The 23029-nt window shown below is 38.3% G+C and overlaps 1 protein-coding gene across 1 annotated transcript in view; it reads right to left on the reverse strand.

Annotated features, from left to right (window-relative positions):
• LOC117389075 (CD82 antigen-like) overlaps positions 1 to 23029 on the reverse strand; it is a 43225-nt gene continuing 20196 nt past the window's right edge. Inside the window, exons 2-9 of the mRNA XM_033986652.2 lie at positions 21335 to 21406; positions 16775 to 16847; positions 11042 to 11163; positions 10873 to 10947; positions 3513 to 3611; positions 2862 to 3032; positions 2701 to 2784; positions 1 to 1936 (exon numbers count right to left, since the gene is read on the reverse strand). Coding sequence (XP_033842543.1) covers positions 1859 to 1936; positions 2701 to 2784; positions 2862 to 3032; positions 3513 to 3611; positions 10873 to 10947; positions 11042 to 11163; positions 16775 to 16847; positions 21335 to 21397 — 765 coding nt within the window. The 5' untranslated portion in view covers positions 21398 to 21406 and the 3' untranslated portion in view covers positions 1 to 1858. The remainder of the gene's footprint in view (positions 1937 to 2700; positions 2785 to 2861; positions 3033 to 3512; positions 3612 to 10872; positions 10948 to 11041; positions 11164 to 16774; positions 16848 to 21334; positions 21407 to 23029) is intronic.

Raw genomic sequence — 23029 nt, forward strand, 5'->3', positions numbered from 1 at the left:
TTTCAAACGAATCGGTTTATTGACAAATTGTAATAGAATTTTGTGAGTACACGCATAAATTCCAGCTTCAGAATCCATTATTTTAAACTGAAAAAGTGAAGTTTACAAAGGCGGCATTCACACTATACAGGCTTTTGTACAATTAAAAAGTATGGCTCATCCGCTATGGTTAAAATGTACAATTTGTCTTTACTCCACCAACTATTCTTTAAAGGTGCATTACGAAACTTCTAGTGGCTGGTATGCTAACTTCTGGTCTCCATGGATTCCTTTAACTGGAATGTTTCAAATAAGGCTTGCATTTATTCCATTATAGTTGTTTTTATAGCTTACCTTGAAAAAACAAGTATTCCTAAATGTGATTGGGCTCTCCTCTCCACAAATCTGACCTGGAACTTAACCTAGTGGCGCTACCTGCTTGTTTCCATAGTGAATAATAAGTTTAATACCACACTCAGGAACATATAAGCTAAGCAATAATATCTCCACGGAGACGAGCAGGTGGTGTATCCTCTATCAGAAAAGTTCCATAGTGCACCTTTAATCAAACTTTTAAACTTTTTACCCATTTAATTTCCCTTAACATTTTCAGCTTAACAAAGGCTCGGATGAATTTTAATATCCCATTTCTATTTAGTGCATTGTTAAAACTAAAATAGAACCAAAAAAAGGAATGCAAGGAAGCGAGTGGTTTTAAAAGTATAGAAGACGTAAACACTGACCTTAATGTGGAAAAAATTCACACAAACTAAAATTATGTACAAAATACTAAAAAGTTTTCACAGGAACTCAACGGTTTACAAAAGTTAAAAAAAAAAACAAAAAACAAAAAACAAAACAAGGATTTTGTTTCCAGTTCTGCAGGTCCAGTTCACTACGGACACATCATTCTTGTCAGGAATCGTACCATTTGAGCACCACATGCATTACCATTTTACAATGTACAGTTTACAATGGTGTTTAGGGCCATACTGAAAAGTAACTGCTGAATGAATAGCCATAGACTTCATCCCAAGTATTGTGTGTCAGTAATAGTAATGTTTTCACATTTGGCTTGCCCAATTTGGCTTGCCCAAGTACAGATATACTGTATAAGGAGCTCTTGAGGTCAAAATAAGTCAGCTGCGTGCTGTCTGCAAGTAATCATAAAGCATTTCATTTTGAGGATCAGGAAATACACTTGGCAAGCTAGCTGCTAGCACGTTTCAATAATGGGATAACTCCAGAAATCAGACGTAAATGTAAACAGAGCCAGTACTGAAGGGTTTATAAGGAAAATTAATGGAAATGATTTACTTAACTATTGTAACAGTCTCTGATCAACTGTAGTTAGAATTCTTTAAAACAAATACAGAAATAATAGTTGTACAGATTAGCATATTTGCCTTGTAGTGTTAAAGATGCACTATGCAACTTTTTTCAATGGAGGTGTTAAACTTGTCTAAATGCATTTATTCCATTACAGTCATTTTATTGTTCAAAAACAATATGTAAACATAATGTGGAACATTTTAGTCAAAGAAATAATAGGTCCAAGGAGTTACTCAACTTCTGAACCAACTACCAGAAACGTTGCATAGTACACCTTTAACTCATGCATTCATAAAATGTTTTTTGTAGTTTTGTGGCCCTATCACACCATTGTAACCATAGTAACAGAGTACACCTTTCACGTATTCAGCATGGCTCGGATCCGCAGTACCTCCTCTCTCTAAAGTGCTCCAAACTGGTCAAACCAATCAGAGGAAAATATATAAAGACACATTATTTTATATGGGGCAGGTCTGTCTTGGTCCCTGGTCTTGGTCTAGTCCTGGTCTGGTCCAGTCTCAGGACTCTGTCTGGACTTAGTCTGGACTCAGTACTTGGGCACTTTAGTGTAGTCCACGACACCAACGTTCTTGCATAGGCAGATGGACAGAATCATCCCCAGCAGCTGTAAAAGAGAAAACAACCACACATTAAACGAAGACATTGTTTAAAATGAAATAAAACTAGTGAGGTAATCATGATGGAACAACATTGTTAAAAGTATTTTAGTACAATTCATTTACGCATGTTTGAGTAATCCTGTATTGATACTTTGCAAAGATATTATGCTGGGGGTGTTCTGTATTCATGTCTCTGGCGGAATGTTCAGCAGTAACCATGGTGACACAATGTACACATTAGCAAACACTGCCAAATCAATTTTAAGATTATATGAAATCTCAAAAAAAAAAACAAAAAAAAAACAAAACAAAAACAAAATGGATTTAGACAACACATTTTCATTAGCCTGTGATCAATATTCTCATTCATGGTGTGAAAGTGACAAACTGAAAAGCTGTTGGCTAATGCTAGCTAGCTTGTGACTGTAATGTTATGTGACAGACTTGTTTAACAGCACAAATGAGCTCAACTGTTGTAGTTCAAGCTAGGTCAGTTATTTATGGTCAGATTGTGCTAAAACACAGCTCAGATGAAAATCTACCTTGAGTAACAGATCCTCAGACTCTAATTAGCATCCAGGGAATGTTGATGACATCAGCTGCAAAGTATCAATTGTCTTGAATTTGAGGCCTGAGAGCTCAGAAAATATCTTTTTGTAATGTTCTTGTTGTAATGTATGTTCTGCTAATTTGATGTTATTATGCTTTAGCAGAATAACAAATAGGTGTCTCCCAGTGTGAAGTGAGAGTAAAGGTTTCAAGGTTTTACCTCGATGAAGGCGACTCCAAGACACACGCCCAGAATCACCCACATGTTTGTCCTGAGCCAGGCCTCCACACTCTCAGAGCAGCCCTAAGAAACATACAAGCACAGAGGTTAAGCTGGGGCCAAGCGAGCTGGGGCCGAGCCGAGGCCGAGACAGGACTTACCGCTTCGTACGCAGGCCATTCGTTGGTGGTGAATGGGCAGAAGCCGTAGTCAGAGGAGTTGGCGGAGGAGAGGGAGAAGTTCTGACAGGAGCAGGGGAAGTGCAGAGTATTGTTCACGATAGTTGGGTTTCCATACCAGTCCTGACGCCCCGACCAGCCACAGCACTCCATCTGCACACAATGACATTTAAACAGCTCAGAGAGGGACAAAAATATCATATGACAGCTTTATACTGTCTAAGAGAGGAAATGAAAATCACCTGAGACTGGGATGAGCAAAGACAAAATTGTTACAAGATTTTTCCCATGTGTTTACATTTGCTTTACCTTGCCTATTCCATCCTCATTTCTGACTTGGACAAAAATAAGGATAAAAGCTGGTGAACTGAGCCGTACAATAAAAGTGTCTCATCTCTTCTTGTGAGAATGGAGTCTTGTCCCATCCCTAAAACTGAAAGGTCACACTTTATCTGTCCCTGACTGGGAGCATGGCAGAGCCTCTACCATGCTCCGAATCAGAAGAGGAGTTCATGGTTGTGAGCAGGAGGGCATCAGATGATTGGATCATGCTTCTGCACATTTAGCATCCTTGTATTGCTGTTAAAAGAAGGTTTCCTACAGTAAACACAACCTGTGGTGTAATGCACTCACAGTCCTCTGGATGAAGTCCCAGGCCTGCTCTGTTGTGGTGTTATTTCCAGGGTAACCGTCCAGGACTTTGATCACGATCTTTGACATCTCTTCATCCAGCTACAGACAGAAAGACATGCAAATCAAAAATCAGTTACTAAAACTAGTACCAAAACTAGATACAAATTTGAGCAGGTATTGAAACAAAAAATAAATAAAAATAAAACATTAAAAAAATTTAAAATCACAGAACGGAATGAACATTTTCTGAACAGCTTTAGAATGATCTTGAGCTGCTTAAGAACAAGTATAAGACCACATAGACAACCGGTAGTATACGCCCATGGGCCACTATGGAACCTTCCTGGACCACTGAGGGATTACACAGATATAAGAACACATCAGAATATAAAAGAAAGTACTACCATTTAATGCTCAAAATCACATTCTATTGCTTGTGTTAAAACTGTGGCCCTCCACATCATTTTATGTCGCTCTCAACACGGTAAATTAAAAGGTATGACGGTCTTAAAATGTCATTTTATCTGGAGATACGCAGTTACACAGCCATATTTTTGCATCTAGGCAAATGCATATACAATATCCGTAACTTGAATAAGTAATAAATACAGAAACAGTTAACAAGTTAAAAAAGTAGTTAGATTTATTTTACATCTGGCCCTTTGAGGGCAGCCATTTTGCTGTGTTTGACACCCCTGTTCTATTGTCTAAATAAAGAGTGGTTTTGTTTTTTTTTTATTATTATTATCATCATGGTATTGGAGTCAGTATTGACTTTCAAAATAGAATTTGAAATTTTAGTATCATAACACTAAGACTGACAAAACATGAACATTTTAAAACTCTAATATTTAAATATCAGATATTTAAAACTTTACGCTATAACATCTTCATGGAGACAAGCAGGAGGCAGACCTGCACCATCAAAGTTAAATAGTGCACCTTCAAAATAAGTCAAACATTTTAATTCATGAATATGGACTTACTGACTTTATTCTGCCAACTTTTCCTCTAGACGCTACAAATCCTTTGTGGTGGCAATTCCAGTTAAGCAAGAATCTCATTCATTTCAATTGAAACTTTGAGAAAAGTTTTGCTGCTAAAACCTGATATAAAGTAGTGTCCATTTGTGTAAAATGTTCCATCTCCATATGACCAAAAAGTCAACACTGCACTGATTCACTGGAGGCTTTAAAACGGCTCTGTAGCCTCTATAGAACTTATTTACATCAAGATCTGCAGCCCCATACAAAATAATACAACTTCAAAGACGATAACAGTGCCCATGGCAACTTCCACAATCAGGTGAATTGCACAGTCTCAGTTGCAAATAACCATTTAGACAACTATGATGACTCAAAAGTTAACTGTCAATAAAAATACACACTGCCAGTCAAACACCCTCTCATTCAATTTTTGTTCCCTTTATTTTTACTAGTAAAAGCCAAAAGTAAAATCTGTCAACCGGACAAAAAGTTGTAGGAGTGAATACGTCTTGCTGTTCATTCAAGCCGCTTCTTCAGTTCTGGTCAGATTGCTCTTGGACACTGCCTTATAGCTATCTGAAGGGAGGAGCCAACTACACTGACGGTTTCTGTATGTAAGCTAGGCCTATTGCGCTATACTAAGTGTGCACTGTGCCTAATTTAAAATATTAAGCTTTGACAACTTGATCAGGTACTCTGATATTCACCTGGTACATAAAATCTTGCATGACGCTGCCCCACCCCCACTAAAGACCTATGTACAGCCTCGCTCTCAACTAACAAGTAGAGTGTTAAGGTCCGTGTCTAGGGGTGACTGCAATGTTCCTACAAGAAAGTCCGCTTTCTCTCAATCTGCCTTCTCTTTTAAAGCCATCAAGGAATGGAACGGGCTTCCAGAAAATCTTAAGAACATAGCAGATTATCACAGCTTTTCAGGGGCTGTCAAAAACTGGCTTCTTGACCATCAGTCCTGCCCACACTAATTATACCAGACGGGTATTTGGCCATCAGATGTTACCCTCGTGGGTACTATCTGATGGCCACTAGATTACCAAATCATGAGTGTTATAGTACAGTCTTAGTGTCATATTACTGTCTTGTTTACATTTATAATACCAATAAGGTACAGAGCTATCAGATGCTACCCTCGTGGGTATCATCTGATAGCGGCTACACCGTATTTATTCTGATATCTGTTGCATATGTCTTGCACTTTAATAACTTGTAGTTTGCACTATGTATTGAAAATTTTGCACACTTGTACATTGTCTTTGTATTGCACTTTTTATATGTGAATTGTTTTTTTTGTTTTTTTATGTTTGTGACACCAAGGACTACAGATGGAAATTAGCATTTTGCTAAATCTGGTGCAGCCATCTTTTTAATGTATCTGCACACTGTCCTTCAAATAAATAAATAAATAAATAAAATAGTCATACTTTATATTATAATTCCAAGATGTATGGAATTTATATTTTACAATCAAATCCTCAAAGTATTCACCCTTTGCTTTGTTGACAGTGCTGCAGACCTTTGGCTTTCACTCAATGAGCTTCAAGATGGAGCCTCCTGAAATGGTTTTCACTCCACAGCTCTGGGGGCCAGGGTCAAGAAATGCCAAGTGCAAACCAAGATTAAAAGCAAAGAGTGGCTACAGCCCATATGTGTCATTCATAGTTCTAATGCACTCAGAGAAAATCTACAGTGTAAATAACCATGGAAATAAAGAAGAAATGTAAATGAATAAGGCTGTCCAAACTTTTGACTGGTGGTGTAGATATAATGAAATAGGCTACACAAATATATTTTGCTCTGTACATTACTATATATGCCAAAGTCAGCTGTTGCAACACGGTCTACACACAGAATTGTTCCCCTGAGCAGTTGCCCTGAATCCGCGGGTCACTGCCGAACGAAGCCAAACTCAACAAAGTGAAAACATCCAAAATGATTTCTAAATCTGTCAAACATTCACAGTCTGAGCCGTGAATCTGGAAAAGGCATCTCCTCCACCAGCAGGACACACAGCCACATCTAATACAGAGAGCAGGACTGGAATTCAGAATATTAATCTTCATTTGAGTACCTATAACTTGACATGCTTCAATACAGTGTTTATTTTATACCAGGTAACTTATCTTTCACTTATCCAAATGTAATTTTTGCAGTTTTTCTTTGTCTGATAATTTAAAATGGAGCCCTAACTAGAGGCAGATATACTCAGTTATATTTCCTTGAGTAACTGCTGAAGAATACCATACTTATTTGAGTAGTTTTCACCATATGTTTACTTAAGAAACATTTTGATACTTTGCAGCAGATGTCATCAACATTCCTGGGGTTGTGATGCTAACTGAGGCACTGCTCTATCTGAGGCTCTGTTAGACTTTAATATGAGTTTGATTTTACCACAATCTAACCATAAAGAAATGACTTAGCTGGAACTTTAACAGATGAGCTGATTTGTGCTGTTAAACAAGTCTCACACGTAACATTACAGTCACAAACTAGCTAGAATTAGCCAACTGGTTTTTCAGTTAGTCACTTTGATTTTCAACAAAAATGGTCAAACTCCTAAATAGAGTGAGTTTTCAGACAATATTAAAAAAATGTGTTGTGTTTACTAACGTATGCATTGTGTCACCACGGTAACTGCTGCCCATTCCACCATACAGATACATGTAGAAGCCTCCCCAGCGTGATGTCACTGCAAAGTATCAATTGTAAAAGTACTGTTACGCTGTACTAGATTAAAAGCTGTGGTTCCTCTTCCCTCTATGAATAAGTCTAACATGACTTGAGCTTTATGTCGACAATATGACATGATCTGAACATTTGTGTTTCTCGCAGCTCCTTCAGATAAGATTTAGTTTGTCTCTTTTTTGTGTTTATTCTTTGAAAGACAAAACATGAAATGATGCAGAAAATCAGGTATTTTGAAATTTCATTAACACAGCACAATCAGACATTACGGTCACTCTCACTTCAGTAGCAGTGGCCCAAGAAACAATTTCAGTTTGAGATATTGTACTAAAACTCCAAAGTCTACTTCGATGCTAAGGAATTTACTCAATGCCGATTATGACACCAGAGTAAAAATGCTCCTTTTTCAGTAATGGCATGTAATTTAACATAAAATAATAGCACTTTATGTCTTGTATTCGTTCTAATAAAGCTCAAAAGTCATACTAAAACTGTTAAGGAATGATAAAATTTTCTTGTTAACGTGAGTTTTTACAGTATAGATACTTGCTCAAATTAGCATCTAGATTCCATATTAGTTTTGGTGCCAATTAGTATTCGATTTCTGAAAACTAGATTCTAGATCCTTTTTATTGCACTGTAAAGACATTAGAGTGAAGTTCCAGATGTAGAGTAAGGACTAGCACCTTAAACAGCCCCAGGACCCCCCTCAGTTCCCCCTCTCTGCCCCCCCTCGGTCTCATACACTCACACACAGTTCACTGAGGCCATGTCTGAACCAGGAGTTTTCCACTGTTATGAAATACTGCACAGCGCTCCGGTCTCTATTCAACTATTATTGTTTCAGTCTGTTTCAAATCAAGTCCGTCTGGATAAGGACACAAAGGATTTACTCAAACATTTCACTGTTTAATGCTGTTTCACTGTCAGAAATAAGCTGCAATATACCACACTGTACAGCCTGAAAGCAAGTACCAGCAGAGTTTATATTTCTGTAGTCTTTAATGTTCATTGTTGTTGTTCTCAAACATGCCATCTTTGAATCAGGGCTCCAACTGATTGTGAAGGGGATTGAACCTCTTACTGTAGTAAAAAAGTGCATGGAATCTACAATAATGGATACTGCTGTTGTGTTCATAGGCAAGACTTTTGTTGGAAGATAGTAGTTTGGTGCGAATTTGCAAATGTTCCTTTGAGAGAATTAGAGAACAAGGGAACACAGTTATAACATGGTAAAAACTTACAGAACATACAACCAAAATGTGCAATTTTTTGGAAAATACGTTGTCTTCATGTAGATATGTGTATGTGTGTATGTGTGTATGTGTGTATGTGTGTATGTATGTATGTATATATATATATATATATATATATATATATATATATATATATATATATATATATATATATGACAGCTATATAGGCAGATATATAGAAGTTTTAGATCAATATTGAGGTTTAAAATTAATGAAATATGAATGATCTAGGCAGGTTATAATTTTATATTAAATACCATCCCCAAAAATATGTCCTCTTTAACTGGGACTATGGGGCTCAACAGTGACACTCTCCTTGGAACTTCTCATTCATTTTTCCCATACTTTCATACCAGACTTTCCAAAAAAAATGTAAAAATTTTAAGTTCGAAAACTTGCTCAGGGATAATCAGCTATGTGGCTAATGACAATTTTACTTTTACTTAATGTTCAGAATATTTTCTGAAACCATAAAGTTATTAAAACATTTAGCAGAATCTTACATTTTAAACAGCCTTTTTGGACTTAAAATTGTGGATATTATGGTAATTACCACCTAGCTGGTTAGCCTCCGCAATGCTTTTGAACTCTTAATACTTGATTTTTTTTTAAAGTCTACGGGAAAAATGAGTGAGTGTATTTTTGGAACCTGAGCAGGCTGTCACTGTGGAGTTTCATAGAAATCCCGTTTACATTGTTCCTGTATGTATCCACTAGAGGGCGCCCCATGTCAAACTCTCTGGTTGTTTACAGTGGTACTATAATAAAACACAAAGTAACCACACTGACTAATAGGATTGTCAAGGTATTGAAAATCAGATACTAATTGATACTAAAACTAGCACCGAACCTAGATACTCATTTGAGCAGGTATAGGTACCAAAACGTCACATTCACAGGACAGAAATAAACCTTTCCTGAATAGCTTTAGAATGATGTTGAGCTGTATCAGAAAAAAAATATAAGACCACATAGACTAGGATACACCCATCGACCACTATGGAACCTACCTGGACCAATGAGGGATTACACAGATATAAGGCAACGTGGGAATAGAAAAGAAAGTACTACAATTTAATGCTGACAATCACATTCTATTTATCATTGTGGTATCGGAATCGGTATTGAGTATTGAGTTTATTCCTTATTGAGTATTGAGTTTATTCCTTATTATCGACATCCAGTTTGAAATGTTAGTATAGTGACTAAAGAGTAACTCCTGTCTCAATTGTTTATTGTTGATCCACCAGAGGGTGCCCCATGATACCCCTCTCGGGTAGCTTACAGAGGTGGTTTCACTGTGATATGTCAGCTTATGTCATCTAATTACAGCGTCTCTGTCAGAGGGAGACAGTTGGTGCCTAAGGTCCTGCTCCCCTTGTTCGCTCTTCGAAGCTGTAACTAAGAGCTCTGGTTGAACAATGGCATGTTGTGACATTGGTACAGAAGACCGGAGCATTCCTAACATTACAATCACATGTTCAGGTGTTAGCGTAGCATGCTTCACTGTTTCCATTCACTCTTATGACTCTTGGTGGGTACAGCTGTAGGGTCTATGGTGTAGAGATAAAAATCAGTGGAAGAGATTGCTCAAAGTATATGTGTTGGAATTAGTATCTAAATCTAGTTGTAGAAAAGTAAAGTAGAACTTTTAGTATCATGACAACTCTAAGGTATAGACTCCATACTCAATACCAATACCACAATGATAATGAAAACACTTTCTTTAGACAACAGAATGTGAACTTCAACATTAAATGGTGTTTTATATATATTCCCATGTGGCCTTGTATCTGTGTAATCCCTCAGTGGTCCGGGAGGTTCCATGGGTGTGTACTAGTCTATGTGTCTTATACTTGTTCGGATACAGCTCAAGATCATTCTAAAGGTATTCAGGAAAGGTTCATTTCTGTCCCCTGAATATGACTTTTTTTAGTATTGATACTTGCTCAAATGAGGATCTAGTTTTGATAATAGTTTTAGTATCAATTAGTATCTGATTTCCGATACTTTTGACAACCCTAGTTTCCTTTCACAATTATGACTCTTGGCTGTGTGTGAGGACATAAACATTGGTCTATTATACAAGACAAGATTTGCTAATATACTAGACATCTTTCAAAGCTACGCATATTATGGGTTAAGAAAATAAAATTAAAAGTATGTACAGAGCAGTGGGTGTGTAGTGGTGGCAGTGAGAACAGGATTGATCTGCAAAATGGTGTCTTATTTCAGATTGTATCATATTGTAGCATTATGCTGTTCATTTACAAAATGCTCCTGCTTCAGGGTTACTGCATCAGGGACATAAAGTAGTTTCAATGTTATAATTTATCATTTTCATTTGCTATATTTCTTTTGTCAAATTATCACACAAAATTACAGTTCTGGTGACAGGCTTAAAAAGTGACTCACCACATCTTTCTGGAAGTAAATGAGAGCTCCGGCTGCGATCTGAGCGATGAGGATCAGCAGGAGGCAGGTGAAGTACTGAACAAGAACACACATCACTTTTAAACTACTGCAGACTTGTCAAATGAATGAGCTATTAAATTTATAATCGAATTGTCCTATAGGCACCGACCAGGCCGAGCAGACAGCGGACTTCGTAGATGGCTCCCAAACAACCCACGAAGCCCATGAGCATCGAGAAGCCTCCAACTCCAATCAGGATGTAACAGGCCACTTTCACCGCCATAGAGTCACCTGCAGAGTACACAAGACATAATGTATTAAACCAATGAAGAAGTTATACGTGATAAAATAGTCACGCACAGAGAGAAACGTCTCAATGGACATGGAGATTAGAGCCATACATGTCTCAGGGTTATACTGAGACTATTATGGCACAAGTGATCCTCATTTGATACATTTATCTAAAGGTGCACTATGGAACTTTTCTAATAGAAGATATGCCACAAGCTTGTCTCCAAGGAAATGTTATTGTTTTGCCTGGAGTGTTCCACTCTATGGCATTAAACTTATCTATCAAGGATTCAGTTAATTAAAAGTGTTTTTATTGCTCAAATACATCTTGAAAACACAATATTCTTAATGTTAGTGAGCTCATCTCTCCACAGATCTGACCTGTAACTAGGTGTGGTAGCTTCCCAGGCTTGTCTCCATTGAAAAAAGTAAGTTGGTCATGGTTGTCATTGTCACGATTGGCTGCTCTTGTGGATGACTGACTGGCAACAGATCCAACAGATCAGTGTGTGGATGCAAAACAACTTTCTCCAGCTAAACTCAGACAAGACTGAAGTCATCATCTTTGGCCCATAGAAACATACACAAAGTGTCAGCAGTCACCTCCAGTCTCCCTCTCTAAAACCTTCATTATTACTCCTAGAGTCAAGAGTCCATTATTACCCCTCGAAATCTAGGGGAAATAATGCACTCAGACTTTAACAGCCACATCAAATCAGTAACATCTGCAGCTGCATCTAAAAAACACTTCAAAAATCAAAGGGATACTGTCAAAACCAGACTTGGAGAGACTTATCCATGCATTTGTCTCCAGTAGGTTAGACTACTGTAACCGCCTGCTCACTGGCCTCTCCAAATGAGCGTTAAGACAGCTGCAGTACATCCAGAAGGCTGCTGCTTGGTACGAGCACATAAATCTTGTGCTCAGGTCTCTGCACTGGCTCTTCTGGCTCAGAGAATAGACTATAGTTAAAGTAGCTCCGCTTGTAGTTTGGTGCTAGGCCACGGAGAGACTTGTACACATCTCCCAAATGTTAGTGCCATATGAACTATTTCGTACTCTGGGCACCAGTACTCTGGGCATATGACTTTTAAATCTTCAAAGTCAGGACTAAACATGGGGAATCCGCGTTTCAGTTTCATGCAGCTAAAACCTGGAACAGTCTTCTTGAAGATGTGAGAAAGGTGTTTAACTTTGACAATGTTTAAATCCATGCTCTAAATGGTTCTGTTTAGCTGTGCACATGACTAAAAGTTTTCTGCATTTTTCTAATGTTTATTTTATGATAACTATTTATGTTTATTTATATTTAGATTTTTTGTATGGATGTATTTTTTGTATTTGTATTGATTTCAATGTCTTTCTTATTCTGTAAAGCACTTGGAATTACTTTGTGTATGAATTGTGCTATATAAATAAACTTGCCTTGCCTGTGACGCTACATGGTCCCAAGTTGGTATCAGTCCCTCGACAAGAAAAGTTATATAGTGCATCTTTAATACGCAGTCGACATGTCACCCTTAATGGGAAAAACTGGCCATTAGTAATTGCACTGACAACACATGCTCACCGTGGGTCATGCAAAAACAACTATGTATGAACAGAAGTACAATTATACAGTGTCTTATGTGAAAAGATTAAACTCATAATTCACTCTCCAAACTCCAGCTAACTCACTCCATATCTTCTCCTTTGCGATTTGGTCCTTAGTTTGGTCAACTAAGTTCTCTATGAATTGACTAAAGACCACCAGCTCTGGTTTTACGTGCATTGAAATATCTGTCTTTGTGCTACACAAAAGTCTTGTGATCTAGACACCTGGCTTTGTGACAGCCTCAAAGTCCAGAGATCAGCGCTGCAAGGTTAAATGCAATCAAATCAAATTTGAGTTTTGAATTGACGCAATTGGTGAATCACAAAGGCTAAAATATAATTTCCTCTACAAACACTATCTCCTTCTTATTCTGCATAAAAGCTGCTGATCCTGTAGTTTAGATCTGTACAAACATGTACATGAAATTCTTCTGTTAGTCGTAGTTCAGATTTTAGTCTTTTGTCAACTCCTCTAGACATTTGATTGGACAATTTGAAACTTTGATATAGATTTGTGATTGGTGTTTAAACAGTGGTATTCTGTTCAATTTTTCAAATGTCTCTCTCTGATCTTCACCCAAAGACATTACAAGAAAAGTAACTGCTCTGGTCAGATGACATATTTAGCAGAATAAACTCATGTGTTTAGTGTATGTGTATCTCCGGTGCTTGGGTCTGTTTCTGTCTTTACCTCAGCTGCTCTAATCTGAGCAACAGAAGAGACAATCTCATGGGACTAGTAATAAAGACCAGGACTTACACTGATCTGACAGCTACAGACTGGAACTTCATCAGGAAGAGACAAGCTATTGTTCTTTACAGCTGAACTACACAACTTTTTTCTGATAAATTTATAAATTCTGTTTTGTCCCAGAGAAAGATCATTCATCCAATTAGAAAACATTTTAACAATCGCACACTTGTAAGAGCTATGTGAGTCACTATATGACACTTTGGCTTGGACCGCCAATCAGCTCTCATCCCAATCTACTCTCCTTCAAGAGCTGTTCTAAAGCCGTGCAAGTGGCACATCACACCCCTGCATGTGAATACTTGTGATGTGGGTTTGTGATAGCCAAAAACAGATATAGATTTGAATACTTCCTCTTCCTCATATTTCGTGTTTCAGTATGAGATACCCAAGTTTTAAATGATTGAAAAGAACTTATCTTTGTCCTTATTCCAAGAGTTCATACTAGGACTGGGGACAGGGCAAAAAGACCATTCACTGTTAGCCCAACACTGATAACTGCAAACCCAACTGCAGTCGACCTTTAAATGGCGTAATTTTCCTCATTAAAAAGTCTGTAAATTCTTTGATTGGAGTCTGGAGGAACATGGAGCTCCAGGGACCAGTGAACCAGGACTAGAACCAAACTTCTGCCAAGAAATAGCTCCTGCACAATGCTAGTACGACGTGCTTGGATTAGGCTGCAAAATTCTTCTAAAAGAATCCAAATCTCACTGTGTATCTTTTCTGGGGAGTCCGCCTGTTTGCCTCCATGGAGAAGTTATTACTACTATTATACACTTATATATATATATATATATATATATGTATACTTCTATATATATAAAAATAAGAGAAAAATTATTATTATAATATATATATATATATATATATATATATATATATATATATACACACACACACACACACACACACACACACACACACACACACATTATATATATAAACAAAAAATATACTGTTATGTGAATGCTCCATTTGTTACCAATTAATTCAATCATTCAAGAGATCACATGTACACATAGGAACTGTGATGCTGAGATCTGAAGGGGTCTGAGCGGGGACTCTAAACGGGGACTCTAAACGGGGACTCTAAACGGGGACTCTAAACGGGGACTCTAAACGGGGACTCTAAACGGGGACTCTAAACGGGGACTCTAAACGGGGACTCTAAACGGGGACTCTAAACGGGGACTCTAAACGGGGACTCTAAACGGGGACTCTAAACGGGGACTCTAAACGGGGAAACAGGAACCAAGGCTGAACCAGGGCTAAACCAGGCCTAAACCAGGACGGAACAAAGACAGAACAAAGACAGAACAGAGAGAGAACAGAGACAGAACAGAGACAGAACAAAGACAGAACTAAGAGAAGACCAGGACTAGACCAGGACTAGACCAGGACTAGACCAGGACTAGACCAGGACTAAAGTGATCTCAGCTCCTCCTCAGCATCACATGACCACAAACACATCCCTTATGCCCCACACAGAGAGGGGACTGTGGAGAGCTAGCTCACCCCAGATCGCCTCTGTCTGGGGCAGAGCAGAGGGAAGAGGGGGTGAAGGCCTGGGGATGATGGTAGTTGGGTCAATCAGGTCAAAAATATATACTTTTGTAATGTTTTTTCTTCTGTATAATATTCACTTAGATTACACTTGTAAAAAAAAATACTTTTTAAAAAAAAAAGGATTACAGGGTTTTACCATCAAATGCCTTAAACATCAAGATTTTATAGAGTTTGACTACTGGATTCCATTGTGCTCTATGAGTGATCAGAATTACCTCAATATCTGAGAACTGCCCAGAATACACACTTCAACACGTTGATGTGAGTCTGGGTGAATCTCCCAGAGTTCAGATGGGTGTGACTGACAGGTGGTTTAGCCAATCAGGACATGCATGGTCATTCATATCAAAACAAATATGGCTGCTTGGGAGGAAAAAAGAAAGGGGAAAAAATATCACATGGGATGAAAAACATTGTGGATTTCTGTAGAATCACTGAGCGAAGCACTAAACTCTGAGGTGAGACCAATGAGCTTGTCCGTTTCACATGCATCACTGAAATACACCAATCTGATTGACGGCAGTGTTTGGGGCTGGCTCAAGGCACGATGGAGGAAGTCCTGACAGGACAATTCTGGAATTAACAGGCAACTACACTGCAAGACCTTTATGCTATCGCTTTGATTTGAGCTTTTGAATTTGCACTTTGTTAAAACCTGAAACCTTGTAATTTCCTATGAGGCTTCATAACGTCAAAATTGACCCTGATGAACGGACAACACTGCAGAAAGTTTGAATGTTAAATGGTTTATTATGAATTATGAATGAAGTACCGATGCCAAAATCTGTGTAAAGACAGAGTGAGGAGGGTGGGGGTGTGCTGGAGTTAGACAGTGGACTGTGTGTGAGAGAGGAGACACCTGCAACACAGAGGCACAGCACTGAGGCCTGTGGTTCACAACCAAATACACTGGGTCTTATGTGAAAGAGTGAGGGAGAGAGGGAGAGGCAGGAGAGTGACAGAAAGAGGGAGAGAGCAAGGGAGAAGGACCAAGAAGAAGAGGGAGAAGAGAGAAAGAGAGGGACGGAGAGAGGAGAGATGGAGGGGAAGACAGGTGAAGAAAGGTGGGTGAGAGGGAGGGAGAGAAAGAAAGATAGAGGGATCGAGAGAGGAGAGGGAAGGAGGGGGAGAGAGGGGGAGAGATTCACATACACACTACCGGATTCGTTAAAACCATAGCCTATTTACATGGATTGACCCTGTCTGTGGTACAGGCTACAGCTCTCAAACATGTACAGCTATGGGGTTTCTATCAAGTCATTTTTCACACTCAAACTTTTACTGTGGTGGAGATACTTAAAATACAACGGCAGCAAAAACATTGACTCGACATTTCAGAATTTTCAATCCAAGATGGCTGGCTTCCAGTGTGACAGGGGGTGTGGTCATAATATTATTTGTTTGTCTTCATGTGACAAACACATGTGCCAGATCTAATTGTTCTAGGACAATCTTTATATTGGCATGACTCACTATTTCTTTAATATAAAAAAAATACGCACTTCTGAATTTTAGAATCTGTTTAGGAGGTCCAGGTAGTGCTCAAAAAGAAGAAATAAATATATATCCATTCCACTGCCAAAGTAACAACATATGTTTGTTTTTTTTTGAAAGCTCAACATTCCCACATCAACAATAAACATGTTTGACCATTCTAGTTGGTGTTATAAAAGTTATATTGTTGAAGTTCTACTCACTGAGGACCACAATGAAGCTCTGATTGTCCAACAGGAGCCAGAGTCCGAAGCCCAGGATCACTCCTCCCAGCAGCTGCAACACAGGGCAAAGAGAAGGGTCAATGGTAAATGTATGAGAAGTACTGACCTGACGCGTGCCCTGAGTCTGGATAAATAATACACACAGCAACATACAGGGATAATTGCATACTGGTACATAATGATTCTGTAACCTGTAAAATAAGGTACTGAGGTTCAATTGTCTTTGTAGTGTGGTGTTTGTGTGCCTGGATGTTACGCATAAGCACATGTTCCATATAAAGGCATTAACATGCAGGAGAGTGCACGGGCCTAGGTATGGATAATAAGAATCACAACAACAAACAAAGAAAAAACTGTTATTTTAAGAGTGAAGTAATGAGTAAGAGTAAGGAGTGAATAGATTATGTCATTTGTAAATAGTAAATTGTGAGGTGGCTCGGGCTTTGGCTCCGGATGCTTCCTGGAGGAAGAAAATAGATGGATGGACGGATGCATGATAAAATGTTCCATATGTGAACAACAAACTTAAAAGTCTGGCAGCTGTAAATGACACTGTATGAGGGGTAAGAGCTCATAAACCACTGCTTCAGTCTTCTCCTTTAGGGCTATGTATGCTTGTATTTAATGATGTTTGGATGTGACGTAAACAAAACAAAAATGTAAACGAAATGTACTGAAATAATCAAAATAAAATATATCAACAGCAATTAATCAGATTTCTACTACTTTTTACTTGTACCATCAATAATAACTACTACTACCACTACCTACTATGTCTGTGTAATCCCGCAGTCATCCAGGTCTGATCCAAAGTAAATGCCGAAGTTAAATCTGTCAACTGGACAAAAAGTTGTAGGAGTGAAGACGTTCCGCTGCTCATCCAAGCCGTGTCTTCAGTTGTCCAGTTAACAGATATCCACCACCTACTATCTACTACTACTATCTTGTACTTACTACTGCAAATATCACGATCTAGTGTAAATTACATTACAAATAGTTTTAACACACGTGCACAAAATTGTTGGTACCCTTCGGTTAATGAAAGAAAAACTCACAATGGTCACAGAAATAACTTGAATCTGACAATAAATAAAAAATAATAAACAAAAATTCTATGAAATTTAACCAATGAAAGTCAGATATTGCTTTTCAACCATGCTTTAACAGAATTACTTAAAAAAAATAAACTCATGAAACAGACCTGGACAAAAATGATGGTACCCCTAGAAAAGACTGAAAATAATGCGACCAAAGGGACATGTTAATCCAAGGTGTGCCCACTAATTAGCATCACAGATGTCTTCAATCTTGTAAGCAGTCAGTGGGCCAATATATAAGGCTACAGGTCGTCACTGTGCTGTTTGGTGACATGGAGTGTACCACACTCAACATGGACCAGAGGAAGCAAAGAAAAGAGTTGTCTCAGGAGATTAGAAAGAAAATTATAGACAAGCATGTTAAAGGTAAAGGCCATCTCCAAGCAGCTTGATGATCCTGTGACTACAGTTGCACATATTATTCATAAATTTAAGATCCATGGGACTGTAGCCAACCTCACTGGACGTGGCCGCAGGAGGAAAATTGATGACAAATCAAAGAGACGGATAATGGTAACAATGGTAACAAAAGAGCCTAGGAAAACGTCTAAAGAGATTACAGGTAAACTTCAAGCTCAAGGAACATCAGTGTCAGATCGCACCCTCTGTCGATATTTGAGCCAAAGTGGACTTAATGGGAGACGACCAAGGAGGACACCATTGTTGAAAACAAATAATAAAAAAGCCAGATTGGAATTTGCCAAACTACATGTTGACAAGCCACAAAGCTTCCGGGAGAATGTCCTATGGACAGATGAGACAAAAATGGAACTTTTTGCCAAGGCACATCAGCTCTATGTTCACAGACGGAAAAATGAAGCATATCAAGAAAAGAACACTGTCCCTACTGTGAAACATGGAGGGGGCTCTGTTATGTTCTGGGGCTGCTTTGCTGCATCTGGCACAGAGTGTCTTGAATCTGTGCAGGGTACAATGAAATCTCAAGACTATCAAGGGATTCTAGAGAGAAATGTGCTGGTCAGTGTCAGAAATCTTGGTCTCAGTCGCAGGTCATGGGTCTTGCAACAGGACAATGACCCAAAACACACGGCTAAAAACACCCAAGAATGGCTAAGAGGAAAACATTGGACTATTCTAAAGTGGCCTTCTATGAGCCCTGACCTATATCCTATTGAGCATCTTTGGAAGGAGCTGAAACATGCCATCTGGAAAAGGCACCCTTCAAACCTGAGACAACTGGAGCAGTTTGCTCATGAGGAGTGGACCAAAATACCTGCAAAATACCAGAAGTCGCATTGACAGTTACAGGAATCGTTTGATTGCAGTGATTGCCTCAAAAGATTGTGCAACAAAATATTAAGTTAAGGGTACCATCATTTTTGTCCAGGCCTGTTTTGTCCAGGCCATTGTGAGTTTTTCTTTCATTAACCAACAATTTTGTCCACGTGTGTATCTACAAACAAAACATTTAATGTGATTTAATGTAAAAGCAGCTAACTCTGTAGTTGTATTCTCTACAAACATGTTCTGAAAAAACATGTGGTTCATATATCAAACCCTTTTGATTCTAAATAACTGTATGCCATTTAAATCACAAAGGTTAGACTATAGGATGTTACTTCTGCTGTCTAGAACTGGTATAAGTAACATTTCCGCTCTTCTATAGACAGTGATGAGGACCCAGTCAGATGCCCTGTCTGTCTGAACGGGGGGCAGTGGTCTTAAGCTGATCTGATTTCATTTCTTTAACACAAGTGTGAAGTAGGCCAGTGTGGTTCATCCTCTGCAGATTAATGCTCTCAGTAAACACTCGGCTTTAAGAAAAATGCTATGGACCAAGGAAACAAGAGAAATGTGCACAGCTCCTTGGGCCTTTGCAGACAAACACAGCAAGAGACTTGGGATGTATTTTACAGTCACATTATAGTGTTACAATTATCGTAAGATGAAAAATGATTAGATTTTTTCCCCTTTAATTCAACAGATGGCTATTCCTCTAGTCTGTGACCGGCTCTATGTAATCTAAATATGTCACATTAGCTTCATTTTATCAGCCAAATATAAAATCACATTATATTTAGCTTCTTTTTTGGATTAGACTAAACTGAAATGACCCAATTAAAGATGGCCACCATGACTACTGTGTATTAGTTTAACTTACGCTGTGACCTGAACAATCACAAATATTGATTAACCATTAACCAATGTTGACACCCAAAAACATTTGAGAGAATCAAAATGAACTGCAAAACTAGTACAAGAATCAGGCCTGTCAACATAATCACTACATCCACTTATAGTTCCAATTGTGATATACTGAATGATATTTTTTCAGGGTCAGTAATTATCATGTGCACATTTTCTTTGCATTGCCGGGAAATCTTTTGGCTATATGGTAAGCCAAAAGATGCAATAAAAAGTTACTATGACTTCTTACTGATACAAACTAAGTACTAAAGTGTTTCATTCTGTTGTTTTTTTTATTGCAGCTCATGATTTTTTTTAACAATACTGTAGATTTAGAATAGTTTCTGTGGTTTAAATCTGCTCTTGGGTTCTTGCATCAGTGGCAAAATAGTTTCAGTATTATCGTTTATTGTTTATATCTACTTCTGTGATATATATCGAACTTCAAAATATGTTATTGTGAAAGGTCTAACAAGAATCACATTCATTTCAGAACCTGTTCATAAAAGGTCTAAACTATTACTTTAGACAAGATTAAAAATGCTTAAAAATACACGTTTGTCACAAGATAAGAGAAACCCTGTGATAGATTTAATAAGGAAGAAGTAACTCGTCGAAAACGGCTCTGAAGTAAAGTGTGCACGCAAAAAATAAGAAAAATACTTGGAGGTAAATATGTAAAAAAAATATATATATTATCAAAACTGTGTCAGAACATGACATGGAAAAAAGTGCAACATTCTCAGAACTTAAAGGCCCCATATTATGCTATATTCTGATCTATGTTCTAATGTTGTTTTCTCATCACAAACATATCTGGAGTTGTGTTTTATTTCATTCACACATCTTCAACACACAAACCCTGCATATTTAGGATGAGTTCTTCTCTCAAATGGGAAACACTCTGTTCCACCTTGTGATGTTATGTGGTAATACAGGAAGCTCTCCACTGTGTTTTTAATCTCCATACACCTTCACTAGAATCATTTGGATGATTTCAGCCCTGGAATTGCTAACCTCTACTGAACTAAAGGTAAAAAGGTATCTGACATCACAAGGTGGAACAGAGCATTTTGAGCTTTGGAGATGTAGACAGACTAATAATAAAGGGTTACTCAAACATGCGTGAATGAAACAAAATACAACTCCAGGTATGTTTTTGAGGACGTAATAACATTATAACAGGGCTTAAAGCTCACAAGAGTCAGTAATATAGGACCTTTAAACTTTTAATTTGGAGAATCTAAAGTGGTTGCGTCTCAGTGTGCTTCTTATCTGTTGGCAAATTACTCACAAAGAAGATGAGGTTGAACAGGAACAGGAAGTACTTGGTGGCAGTGAGGCAGCCCTTCCCCATGGCTCTGATCTGAAACACAAATATACATACACATAAGAGAGGAGGGCATGAGTCTAAACATGTAGTAAAAGTATACATGTAGTATACTATTACAAGGGGAATGATTTGGGGGAAAAATATCCAAGTGCAATTTTTCAGACAAGCCATACAATCACAATTGGATTCGTGATTTATGTTTTCATAATAGGGTTCTGGTCAAAGTTCAAACACTTGTTGACAAAAAAAACTCTCAGTTCAAGTTTCAGTTTAAGTCAAACTAATACAAGAATCACATTTCAGAACATTTCATGTTTGTACAGATCTAAAGTACACGGTTGGCAGTTTTTATGCAGAATAAGACAGGATATATTGTGGCTTGTGGGGGAAATGATAGTACCGCAAAAACTGCAGTCTTGATAATTTGGTAACTGAGTTTATTGAAATTGTGATTTTATTTGGATTATTTGGATTACTATACAACTATAACCAAACTGAAGTGTGATCATGTTAGAGAAAGTATTGCGATACACATCATTTTAAAAATCACAGCAGAATAGTAAACCCTTTTGAACCAATCTGAAAAGAGTTTTGGTTTAGTCCCTATTTAGTCCCAGTTTAGTTCGGGGCTAGGCGTCCCCGGGGCTAGGCGTCCCCGGGGCTAGGCGTCCCCGGGGCTAGGCGTCCCCGGGGCTAGGCGTCCCCGGGGCTAGGCGTCCCCGGGGCTAGGCGTCCCCGGGGCTAGGCGTCCCCGGGGCTAGGCGTCCCCGGGGCTTGATCTAGAGTCTTGGTCTAGTCTGAGTTTATTGGTTTCTTGTAGAAATGGGTTAGTCCTGATTAAGCCCCTAGATTTTAATACTGAAGATTTGGTGTGAATAACTGTAGCGTTGTCTATAAGACACCAAGGGAAGAGATAGATAGAGACAGAAGAGATCACTGAAAGATTTACTCAGATCTGGGCCATAATCCAGATGATCATGTTTACATTGGGATTAGAGGAAACCAGTGTGGACAATAGATCTGCACAGCACAAGATGTGGGTTAAAGGAAATTTTAATTTTTAGAAAGTAGGAATTAGATCAATCCATGAAAACCTATCCAGACACAGGTAAAGATGTTGCAATATTAAATGTTAGGTTTAGATTTAAAATTTCATGAACTAGGTTCAAGGAGTCTTTTCAATACTTAATAGACTCCTTGAACCTAGATCCATTCGTGCCCCAAATATGAGGTAAACATGTTCAAATCAAATATAGCTTTTACTGAAAACAATTGTAATACTGATTTATTATCAATTATAAAAACATTGGAAGTCATACAAATCATGTAATAATTTGGTGTTTTGGTTCCAGACAATTATCCAATCTGAAAGCAGAATGAGCCCCACGAGTCTCTCATTTGGGTTGCAAGATGAAATCCAGTTGGTTTAAACCTACTAGGACATTCTATGATCTGAATGGTCACTATGCAAATGCCAGCACCTGCAGCCCATCATGAACTAGTGCTAGTGCAGCCTCTGCAGCTCAGTGAGTCAATTCTGGAGGTTCTGAGCTTTCACATGAGGCCTGTCCATATACTGGCAATGAGACACACTTGTGTCTATCTGCAGGTTAAGGCACACACAGGGTCAGTTGTGACTGTAACACATTTTTCTAA

This window comes from Periophthalmus magnuspinnatus, chromosome 3, assembly GCF_009829125.3.
Source record: "Periophthalmus magnuspinnatus isolate fPerMag1 chromosome 3, fPerMag1.2.pri, whole genome shotgun sequence".
Lineage (NCBI taxonomy): Eukaryota > Metazoa > Chordata > Actinopteri > Gobiiformes > Gobiidae > Periophthalmus > Periophthalmus magnuspinnatus.